Genomic DNA, 12,353 nt, shown 5'->3' on the forward strand with positions numbered 1-12,353 from the left:
CAAGTATCTCACGGGTTTCATCGTTGTGGGACAGTTCCGGTATATTCTCACGAATTTGGGTGAGAAGATGAGTGATGATGAGGTGGATGAGTTGTTGAAAGTTGTGGATGAGAGTTCGGGAGAGTTTATTTATATGGATATGGTGAAGATGATTCTGCAGAATTAAGGGAAGAAAAGAGCGGTGGGGGTTGAGTCCGGCAAGGTGGTTGACTGAAGGGAGAGTAGAGGTGTCGAGATCGATGATATTGGTCATGAAATCAGCCAAAACGCCAGCCTCTTGCACGTCTTTCCTCACAATGTACAACTCCAACCTCCTGGCGAGAATGGGACTGAGATTCATGTGTGGTCCACGAGGAAGCAGTGCGGAAAGTCTGAGAGAGTTTAGCATCATGTAAGCACTCTACTTACTATAGTAGTACGCTATATACTATATATAGTGTATAGCGTACTAGTCTTATAAACAGTCGAATTTAGTATAGCGGTAGTTATAGTTTACTAATATTGGCTAGTAACCGGCCCTACACCTATAGGCTAGTTTTGAGCCTATATAAGAGGCCTCCTTCTATAGAGTAGACAGATTATCAACCTCGTATAGTACATTGTTTATGTTACACTTCTATAATGCCTATATTGCAGGGCTCTAGTTATTAGCCTAAGCGACAGTCTCGTTATCCTATCTTACTAAACATAGCTGCCTATATTGCTATAGGTTATGTTACCCTCGGTAACCTATACTATTGCTATAAGTAGTAGTAGTAGTATTGGTTTCCGTCTATTATTAGAGCCGAAGGTAGGGCTATCTCTTTATATCTAACAGGTTCGGGTATGTTAAAGGTAGTCTCTAGGCACGAATAGCTATAACCGAAGCGAGGGCACAATAAGAGCCTATAATACGGACGATACCGAAGTATCTTAAGGGGCCGTTACGACAAGTAGAGAAACCTCTTAACGAGGGCATCGCTTTAACCCCGAAAAGCTGTAAACCCTTAGGACTGTTACAGCTTAGGGCCTAGTCTATAACTATAGCTAGCTTCTAAGGACTCGGCTCCGGGTCGAAGACCTATTTAGTACCGCTTGCTCGAGATAAGCCTCGCCTAAGGAGGAGATAGACTAATTACCTATCGGCCTTGCTTAGTTTGCTAAGACTATCTATATAATAGTAATTACTAGATTACAGGTCGGATGCCTAGATAGTTCCCCTATTAACCGGATAGATTGTTTCGGGATTCGCTACCTCGTTCGGATAGTGCTTAGCCTTCTACTAGAAAAAGAAGGTCCCCGCCCCCCGCCTAGCTAAAGGAGATAACGATAGTTAGTAAAGTAGCTAGTTTCTAGGATCTAGGTGTAAATAGAGATTGCAGTTCCTTCCTATAAGCGGCTTTTGTCTAAAATTACTAAATTAAAGCTCCTAGGGGTATCTAGGCGACCCCTAGGAGGCTAAACTCTAATGCTACCCCGGGGGTAATATTAGAGGAAAACAGCCTAGTATACTATTTTCTCGCATAGCAATATCGAAACAAACCAAACCTACAATATACACTAAAAACACTTTCCTATAGTATTTTATTTTAACTACTTTATAACAATCGAATAAGCTCTAGCTCTAGCGAAAACGAGCATTATAAATTAGCGGAATCTTCGGAATCTAATAACCCGCCGGACCCTATTAACGAAGAAATTAGGCGACGACTAGTTATTATAAGCGCTATCGACCTAGGGGCTATCGAGCCTTCTACGCCTAAGGCTCTCTATAATGTCGTTATAAAGATAATTCAAGGGTAAACTAACCTTCTCCGTTAGAATAGGCGTCGCCCGCTAGAGCTAGGAAGCAGTAGGAACCCTTTATTCGAAGGGTAGAACGCTACGGCGCACGTAGAACGCTTTAAGGACAACTTAGCCGAGTACGGACTCGAAGAGGAGTCGGACTAATACAAGGTCCGGTCCCTTACGAGGACTACTATTACTAAGCTTTACCGAACCCTTAGAACCCTAGTTAGCTACCTAGAAAAGGACGACAAGTCTAATACTAACTAGGAGGTCTTTAAGTAGGCCTTTATAAGGGAGTATCGGGATCGCGATAGCCGTCGTATTAAAGGTAGTCGTACGTAGCTTAAGAACCTCTATATAGAGAGGCGTACCGAAGATAACGACCTAAAGGAGTACGTCCGCGAGTTTGTTAAGTTAGCGGACGGCATCGACTAGTAGGACCTCGAGAATTCTTAGAGAACGAGGCTACTCCTTAAAGGGTTGCCGTAGTCTACGGCTAAGCGTATCTTCCGTCGCTATAAGCTTAGCAAAGCTAATCCTAAGACCTTTAGGAAGTATAAAGAGGTCCTAGAGGCTATTAAGGACGATATTAACAGCTCCGCCGATGCGAAGAAGTTTATTTACGGCGAGGACCGGAATAACCTAGCTTAGGTAAAGAGCGACGCCTCGGGAAGTAGAGGACCTAAGTTCCTTCCTAAGTCGTAGAGCGGTCCTAAGACCGTAACTCCTACTATTACTAAGCATTCTTAGGACGTTACGGACTTAGCTAAATCCCTAGCCTAGCTCAACCTTAATGCGAAAGCACTATAGCGAGTTAGGGAGGTTATTAATGCTAGTATACTAAGGGATGTACGACTAGTCTACTAGGTTTCCGATCCTAACTACCCTAAGGCCCCTTTAGTTAACGTCTACGCTATACGGAAGATCTATTCTAACTTGGATAGTAAGTGCTAGATGTACGGCGGTTTCAAATATATTCAATTAGACTGCCTTATCTAGAAGGAGCTTCTTAAGAGGAAGCTCGTTATATAAGTAAATAGTCGGTTCTACTATACTAATACCGGCGATAAGATTAACTTCGAGTAGGATCGTAGAGCCCCGAAGCTGCCTTAACTTAGAAGTCTTCTAGAGAAGAAGTATAGTAGTAAGATCGAGTTTAAGGATACTAGGAATAGTACCCTCGCCGCTATTACTAAACGAGAAACTTAGAAGGTTAGGGCAAAACAGGTTAAGGAGCGGAGCAGTAATAGTACTACTAAGCCTATTAAAGTTAACTTTGTATCTTAGGACCCGGACGCAGTTACTAAAGTTTACGCGGTTACTAAGAATAGTATAGATGTCTACGCTACTATAAGGTCCTAAACTTAGTCGTTCTAAACCTAGTCCTAGAGCAAGGGCAAGAGCCCGTAGAACCCTACCCGCCCTAGTACGGTAGCCCCTACTAGGATACTTAAGAAGCAGGCAGCTAATAAAGCTAGGAAATAGCGAGAATTAGTCGCTAAGACTAAGACACTCTAGACAGCTAAAGACCGTATAACGCGAGCTAGTATAGCTACTCCGGAGGTACTAGAAACTCTAGATATCGATATAGAGGATGCTACTACCGACCTTAGTAGTACCCTAGGCCTAGCTAACCCGCTAGCCTACAAACGAAAGTTAGCCGACCTAAAGAGCTTTCGCTTTAATAGGTATATAAAGAAGTATAGTGCCGGGCCTACTAACTCCTACGATATAAAGGCAAATGCTCTCTTCTAGGCTTTATAGTTCCTAGACCTTAAGTCTAACGTGTCTATAGGGGAGCTTCTAGTATACGGTTTGCCTACTAACCTGTTCTAGAGCCGGATTCCTAACGATGCTACCTTTATAAAAGACCTTGCAGCCCTCCGACGTAAATAGGGGCGAGAGGACTATATCGACGTCTCTTCCCTATAGTTCCTTCCTAAATTTTTAGGGGCCTAGGAGTTAGTAGAAGGCGAATTAGTAACCTACGAGAGCTAGGAGACTATCGATAATACTAACGAAGAGGGGATTAAGGAGATAGGCCGAGGGGATAATAATAATGCCGACCCTGCTTTAGTTTTAGTTTCTATTAAGGCTATCCGATTTACTAGCTAACAAATCGGTCGAGTAGGACCTCCTCGACCTAAGGAACTTTACTCTATCCCTAATAATATAGACCTTTCCGCAGTTACCCGTTCCTTTACTATCGTTCCCGCTATCTATATTTAAGTTACTATCGGAAGCTATAGTTAGCAGTTGCTAGCAATGCTTAATAATAGTTTAGAGTCACTTATTATAAGTAAGCGCTAGGCTAAACAGCTCCGACTGCTAATAAACAGAGATATTTCCCTTAGTATATAGGGAGTAAATAGGGAGGTTGCGCTAGTAGGTGCCTACTATAATGTTATAGTAGACGCTTTCGGTATATACTTTTCCTTTACCTTCTAGGTTGCCGCTAACCCGAATACGCTAATTATTCTAGGTCGTCTATAGTCTCGTATAACTCGGGGTATCTAGCGCAACTGCGACGATAGCTCCTAGGAAGGAACTATCGCTAACTAAAAGGGTAACCGAGTCGTGTTTACTAGTTATGTCGGCAATACTAGCTGCAAGTCCTACAAGGATATCCTTACTACTTCTAAGCGCTCTTCGGGAAACGCTATAGCGCGGTTATAAGACCGGCAATCTGCGCTATAAGTTAGTATAGCTTAAATAGGTTATATCTAGAGGTGCGCCGCTCCGTACGTTAAGGCAAGTTTCTAGGCTCTATACTAAGGAGGCGAATGCTCGAAGCGATAGCGAGTATAACAACCCGGTAACGATAACCTAGTATACGAATCTCGGTAATAATACTATTGCAATTATTGCCGCCGGAAGCAGATCTACCCGAGCCCGAATCCGAACTAACTAATTAGAGCGCCGATCGAATACTACCCTAGGGATATTATTAGGAATCTAACGTTTTCGCCGGAATTATAAATTAGGATTACTAGCTATATACCTACCGACTTAAGGAGACTTCCGATAAAGTTTACGCGCTATTCTGTTACGCTAATCTCCGGGCCTAGCGTTAAAGAGAGAGGGCTCGGGTATCCCGAGCGGTTAGTATATATACCCTATATAAGAGGGTAGCTAACAAGATTAAGCCTGTAAAGGGCAGCGTATATATAACCGATAGGTCTAATCCTAGCGGAAATCCTAACTAGCGACAAAAGTGCCTTAACCGCGAAGCGATATTAATACCTAGGGATAGTCTATACGACTAGAGGTATATTACTAAAAAGTTCTCCGCTATTCCTAGGGGATCGAGGCTAACGCCGGAGAGACTAGCGAACATTAAACCTAGCATCGAGCTTTCGGATCTTAAATTGGATTTGCTATACGAGCTTCTATACAACCGCGAAGCCGTATTAGTATATAACTTTACGCATCTAGGTAGGATTAACCCGGAGGTTGCCCCTCTATAGAGGATCCGAACGATCGAGTATAAGCCTTAGGCTTACCTAGGGTTTAAGCTAAACCTAAGCCTAAGAGGTATAGTTAAGGACATAATACAGTAGCGTATAAAGGCTGGCACCTTAGAGCCTTCCTATGCCTCGTATCGCAATCTATACTTCCTAGTTTAGAAGAAGACAGCTCCTAGGGAACTAAAGAAGTATCGGCTAATTAACGCTACCTAGAAGTTTAACGTAGTTACGATTAGAGATACTAATCTTCCTCCGGAGACTAATAGGTTCTTAGAAGCCTTTGCTAACTATATAGTAGCCTCGCTAGTTAATATATTCTCGGGCTACGACTAGATACCTCTCTACTCTAATAGTAGAGACCTAACTAGTTTCGAAACGCCTCTTAGACTGTACCGACAAACTACCCTTCCCTAAGGGGCGACTAACTTAGTAGCCTAGTTCGTACGTATTATAAACTAAGTCCTCGCGGCTTACATTTCTTATACTACGATGCCCTTCCTCGACGATATCGGTATTAAAGGGCCTAAAACTAGGTATAACAACGAAGAAGTAGAACCTAGTATTCGGAGGTTCTTTCTTAAATATATCTAGAACCTCGATAGTGTCCTCTGCGACTTAGAGCGGGCTAACTTAATAGTATATAGGGAAAAGCTTTAGCTCCTATATAAGCGTATAAACATTGTCGGGTTTATTACTAATAAGAACGGCCGCTATCCTAACAATGTATAGGTCCTAAAGATTATGTCCTAGCCCGACCCTACCTATTAGAAAGATATCCGGATCTAGCTTAGAGTAGTCTCCTACTTCTATATCTAGGTCGAAAACTTTGCGTTAGTATACAAGCCTCTATACGCCTTACTTAAGAAGGATATAGAGTTTGAATAGACCTCCGTTTACTAAGCCGCTAAGGACAAGGTTACTAAGGCACTTGTTAGCGCGCCTACGCTTACCTCTATTAACTACTCGGAAGGCGTAGGTCTACTAATTGTTGCTATCGACTCGAGCGGGGAAGGTTACGGCGAGATACTAATACAGTATAATCGTAAGGAGCCCTCCTTACGTTACCCTATCCGGTACGAGTCCGGTCTATAGAAACTAATCGAGGCCCGATACGATACTAGTAAGCGGGAGTGCCTTAGTGTCTATAAAGCTCTTAAAAAGTTCCGTCCTTAGCTCTTTAGAGTGTTCTTTCGCCTAGAAGTCGACGCTTAGACGCTAGTCTATTAACTTAACTATATAGCCTCCGACCTACCTAACTCTACGATAGCTCGGTAGGTTGCCTAGATCTATTTATTTGATTTCGACGTCTTCTATGTTCCTAGTAAGAAGTATACTAGACCGGATAGCCTTTCTAGAAGGCCTACTATAGAAGAGGACATCGCCGAGATAATAGAAGAAGAGGATATCGACGCGGTTATTAACCGCACCTTCTTTACTACCTTCTATATTAACGCTATGCCGGTAATTACTAGGTCTACTGCCGACGACTAACCTAGTAACTAGCCTAACGAAGACCCTGCTACTAACGGCGAGGACTAGGACGATACTAAGGCGGGCGAACTAGGTAGGGATAATATCCTTAATAGGGTCTACTCCGACGCCTCCTATAATATCGCCTACTTCCTTACCTATACGAAGAGAGCTCCCGGTCTATTAAAGAGTTAATACTATCGCGTTATTCGCTATTCTCGGAGGTTCCTTATTAAGGATCGCATCCTTTAGCGATAGGCTATAGTTAATATACCGCTCTAGCGTATTATTAACGATCTAGTAGCCTAATAAGAAATCCTTTATTCCGTTTACGATAAGCTCGGCTACCGGGCGGCGGAGGGCACCTTCGATATCCTTCGTCGTCGCTATTAGTAGGACGGCGTATAGGCTAATATCTCCCGCTACTATAAGAGCTGTCCTAAGTGCAACTTTAGGAACAGCTACCGACGTCCGGGGGAGCTGCGTATCCCTACTATCTAGTTAGTTAGGGAGCGGTAGTATAGCGATAGGGTCTATCTTAGCCGTAATAATAGCCTATATATTATTCGAGAGGGTCTTTCTCGATAGCCGGAGGCCTATTATTTCTATAAGGGGTACGGTGCTATTAATGCCCGTAATATAGCTACCTTCCTATTTAAGGATCTGTTTTACCGCTAGGGAACACCTTACGAGGTTATCTTAGACAACGCTACGAACAATATAGCTAAGGAGGTTTAAGCGCTACTTGTTTCGTATAGGGCGAAGAACGTTCGCATCTCCCCGTACTATCTCTAGTCGAATGCTATTATTAAGCGCGGCTATCGGTCGTTAATTAATGCCCTATCTAAGATAACTAATAGTAGCGACAGATTAGTTCCTATTTCTACCCGCGTCCTAGCCCTTCTCTAGGCGGACCGAACTACTATTGTCGACACGACTAGACTTATACTAGCGGAACTTATAATTAGGAGGGACGCCGTTCTTCCTATTAAATTGTCCTATCGTACGTATAGCGTTTACAATTAGGGGTCTGTTCGTACTAGGGCAGATCTTCTTGCCCTACGGGCTAAGGCTTTTAAGGATATAACTACGACTTCTTAAGAGTATAAAAAGGGTTGTGTTAGTAGGTAGATAGGGTAGTAGTAAATTAGTATAGTATTCGATAGAGAGCTAAGAGGAGAGGGAGGAAGATAGGTAAGTTAGCCTAACGCTAAGCGCTAAGCCCTACCTAAGGCATTAAGACCCTAGCTTTACTCGAGCCTAGTTATATACTAATTACGTGTAACCTCTTTAGTCCTAATATACGCTTCCCTTCTAAAGGCCGCGCCCTCGTAGCTAGTCTTTGTTCTAACCTCTATCGCTACTAACTTAGCAGGTCTAACAAGCTGCTCGATTCGCGCTAAATTAAATACGCAACTACCGATTATGTAACTATGTTAAACCTTACCTCTAATACAATACAATGTCTAACTCTAACTACGCTATCCTTGTATATAATAAAGTAATATATAGCTACGAAAATTGAGGGCCTTCGACTAATTATAATACGAGCGCGTCTTCCCTACTATAATAGGTAGACGTACGAGGTATTGCAGCCCTGCCTCCGTTCTAAGTAATGTCGTACCGAGTTCTTTGCGTCTACTCTAAAAGACCTAGAAATGTCCGCTCCGAGGGTTTGTCCGTTCCGAGGGTTGCTCTTATTATTACGAGGGCTATTATTTACTATCGTAGTTTTACTAGCCCTAATTAGTTAGGTTTAGTAGCCTTTAATTGTTAATCTTATCTTATCTTTTAAAAAACACAGCTCGTCTAGTTTCTATAGGTAAAGGCTATTATAAGTATAGTAGTAGAGGTTCGCCTCGCTTAAAGGGTTAGATAGATCGAGAAGTAACCTATTATCCGCAAGATCGACCCTGGCTAGCTTAGCTCTATAGTTTTGCCCTTAGTTAGTTAGTCTATTAGTCTACTTAATCTTTTAAGCGGCTTAAAGTTTTAACTCGGCCTTAAAGTTTTAATCAAACCTTAATAGGCTTAAAGCTTTAATTAAAGTTTTAATTAAAGGTGCCTTAGGCTCGTAGTTGTAAAGGGCTACGCCCTAGGTAGAAAGCGCTAGCCTTAGGCATTCGGCCTACGCGACTCTAACCTACTACTTAGCGCTTAGCGCACCGTATAAAACTATTCGGATTTACGTAGATAGACTTAGCTCTTTATCGAACCTATTAAGTCTTACATCTAGCATCTACGTACGCGTTGCTTACCTGTAATATTAGGTTCGATCTTTAATATAGGAAACGCGGAGGTTTATTAGGAACCCGAGTAAGATAGCTAGGGGAACGCTGCCCCTACCGTACTAGAGATAACTAGGGACGAGATCTATCGTACCTTCGAGAGTCTCTATACTAGATAGCAGACGATAGAAGCCTAGCTATAAGCTACTCGTTCCGCGCTCTAATACGCGGAAGCGTCTCGCTAGCCCGGGCCTCCCGAAGCTAGTTTAGTTCGAGACTAGTCTACGAACGAGATCCTAAAAGGACTACTAGAAACTCTCTCGGCTTCCGGCTAAAACGTAACGGCGTCCCGCGAGTAGAAACTACTATCGTAGGATAGGAAAGCCGAGTCGTTCCGGGACTACCTACTACGACTAAGAAGTTCGTACCGAGTTCGTTCCGGGCTAAAACTAAAGCTCTCCGAAGATTACTACTAGGACACTGTATACGATACCCTACCGGCAAAGGAACGCGCTAGGATACGCTACTTCTAGGAAAGAGGAAGCCTTACGAAAGGAAAGGATCCCGAAGCTTTCTTCTAGCAACTCGAGGACGTCTTCGCGGATAGTAACGAAGCTATAAAGGCGCTAGAGCAACTCTAAGCCCTAAGGCACTCCTAGGGATAACCTTAGTACGACTACTAGCTAGAATTCGACGGCCTCCTACTAAGCGTAGGCGGAGACCGTTAGATAGACGATACGAAAATCGGGTATTTAAAGAACACCTTCTTAAACGCGGCTAAGACCTATACTACCGCCGTACTAAAGATTAAGGATTACTATCTCTATACGGAGGAGGTCGAGCGGATTATAACGAACCTCGAGTCGACAGATTAGTTTAAATAGGCTACGAAACGCTAGCAAGAAAGGAAGAAAGAAGTAGCGAGTCCTACGGTCGTTATTCCCCCCTATACGGCCCCCGCGACGAACCCGAAGGTCGACTCTAATAGAGACGTAGTTATAAATCCTGCTTAAACTAACGCTTCCCGTAGAAAGAACCGTAGAGCCTAACAATCGACGGCGGGGAAACCTAGGGCTAAATAGGTCGACTCTATAGAAAGAGAGAAGCGTAAGGAGAAAAGGCTCTACTTCTGCTATAAAGCGAGCGGACACCGCATTCGAGATTGCTCGTACGCCCCGCCGGCTTAGCCTACTAAGATTAGTATCGCCTCCGTATAACCTATTCTAGAGGACGCGGAAGAATAGTCGGACTTAAGCAGTTCTAACTCGGGAAAAGAGTAACTCCTACTCGTAGTTAGGAGTCGGGAGTAGATAGAGTACGGGTAAGGAAATAGGAAGAAGTTAAAAAGGATATAAACGGGAATCTTATATATACCGATATAGTCCTCGAAAATAACGTCGGAACTTCTACTCTTATCGACGAAGGATACTAGTATTACGCTACAATTAATACGGGCCTAGCTAAAGGCCTCGGACTTAGCTATATTAGCTATAAGTCCCGAGAAGTAAAAGGAGCGTCGTCGGCAATATAAGACGTGAAAATTGTAGGAGTCGTCGCCTTTCGGATAGAAATTAACGGATTCTAATAAATAGTATACGCTTACGTCGTACCGGGATTAGCTTTTCCCCTTATCCTAGGGAACCTATAGAAGGCATATAATAAGGTTAGGACTGCGCCTAAGAAACGATAGTACTACTACGGAAGGGCTCGATATTAGATTAAAGAAGGGCGCTATTACCGCGAGGTCGATACGAACGGGAATATCGCTACGATTAACGCCGTAAGAAGCCTACTTGCTACGACAATTGCCGAGGATATTAAAAAGGCCCTAAAGACGAAGGAATACCCGACGATCGAGGAGCTAAAGAAGAAGCTACCCCCGGAGGTTCGCGATATAGCCGCGCTGTTTTGTTAAAGGGAAGCCGATAAGTTAGCGCCCTATCGTCCCGGTATCGACTATACGATAGAACTCCGGGAGAAACTAGACGGATCCTAGCCTTAACTCCCTTAGGGTCCGCTCTATAGTATATCGAAGCAAGAACTCTTAGTCTTACGGAAGTCGCTAGACGAGCTACTAAAGAAGGGGTTTATAAAACCGGCGAACTCTAAAGCGGCGGCGCCCGTACTATTCGTTAAGAAGCCCGGGGGAGGACTACGGTTCTACTACGACTATAGGGCGCTTAACGCTCTAACGAAGTAGGATAGATACCCCCTCCTACTAATCCCGGATACTATAAGGAACCTAATAGAGGCCCGGTAGTTAACTAAGATTAACGTAGTCTCGGCCTTCTATAAGATTAGAATAGTAAAAGGATACGAGTATAAGACGGCCTTCCGGACAAGGCTAGGCTCGTTCGAGTAGCTAGTGTATTCGTTTAGTTTGTCCGGAGCTCCGGCTATATTTTAACGGTATATTAATACTCTCCTATAGGAGTATCTAGACGACTTCGCATTAGCGTATATAGACGACGTAGTTATCTACTCGAGCGGGTCGAGGGAAGACTATTTCCGTAAGGTAAGAGCGGTACTTAAGAAGCTTTAAGACGGAGGCCTTTACCTCGATATTAAAAAGAGCGAATTCGCCTAGAAAAAGATTAAGTACCTAGGATTTATCGTTTACGCCGACGGAGGAGGAGTGTTAGCCGACTCCGAGAAGGTAGAAGCTATACGAAAATAGGTAGCACCTAAGACCTAAAAGGAAGTTCGTCGTTTCTTAAGATTTACGAACTACTACCGCATATTCGTACCGAACTATTCTAAGATCTCCGCACTATTAACTGCGCTTACCGGCAAGGGAACCCCGTTCGCCTAGGGAAAAGAATAGGACAAAGCGTTCGAGACGCTAAAGGATAAATTCTACCGCGCCCCGGTACTTACCTAGTAGGACCCGTCTCTCCCTACCTTCCTTAAGACGGATTGTAGCGGGTTCGCGATTAGGGGCGCTCTTATCTAAGAAAAGGCGGGAATCCGCCGACCGGTAGGCTTCTTTTCGAAGAAACTAAATAAGGCGGAGATCAATTACGATATCTACGATAAGGAAATGCTCGTAGTCGTGTCTAGTATTAAGTTTTAGGACTCCGAGCTAAAATTATATAGTCCCTTTACGATTTAGACGGACTATAAGAACCTAGAATACTTTATAGTAAAGCGCTAGCTATCCGAAAGACAGATCCGATAGTAGGAAGAACTAGCGAAATACTAGTTTATCCTAGTCTACCGGCCGGGAATCGAAGCTATCCTACCGGATACCTTATCGAGGAGGGAATAAGATACGTTAGGCTAAGACGATAAGCTTTCGAGGTTCCGGAGATTCTTAGAGCCGGACCTCTCTCTAAACTAGCCGGAAAACGTCTAGATTTCTAGTACTACTATCCGTAGCTTCCCGCGTATAACGAAGGCGAGCCCGTTATCCCTACTCGTA

At 43.5% G+C, this 12,353-nt stretch overlaps 1 protein-coding gene across 1 annotated transcript; it reads right to left on the reverse strand.

The window, feature by feature from the left end:
• Window positions 1-12: 12 nt before the first annotated feature.
• On the reverse strand, window positions 13-10,088 carry MYCFIDRAFT_177979 (uncharacterized protein; the record flags this gene model as incomplete). The annotated part of the gene is made up of 2 exons (XM_007931912.1): window positions 13-371; window positions 10,084-10,088. Coding segments are annotated over 2 exons (364 nt in total), but the record flags the coding sequence as incomplete, so codon positions are not given.
• Between the last annotated feature and the right edge of the window lie 2,265 nt (window positions 10,089-12,353).

The sequence above is a fragment of the Pseudocercospora fijiensis genome, assembly GCF_000340215.1.
Source record: "Pseudocercospora fijiensis CIRAD86 unplaced genomic scaffold MYCFIscaffold_8, whole genome shotgun sequence".
Classification (NCBI taxonomy): Eukaryota; Fungi; Ascomycota; class Dothideomycetes; order Mycosphaerellales; family Mycosphaerellaceae; genus Pseudocercospora; species Pseudocercospora fijiensis.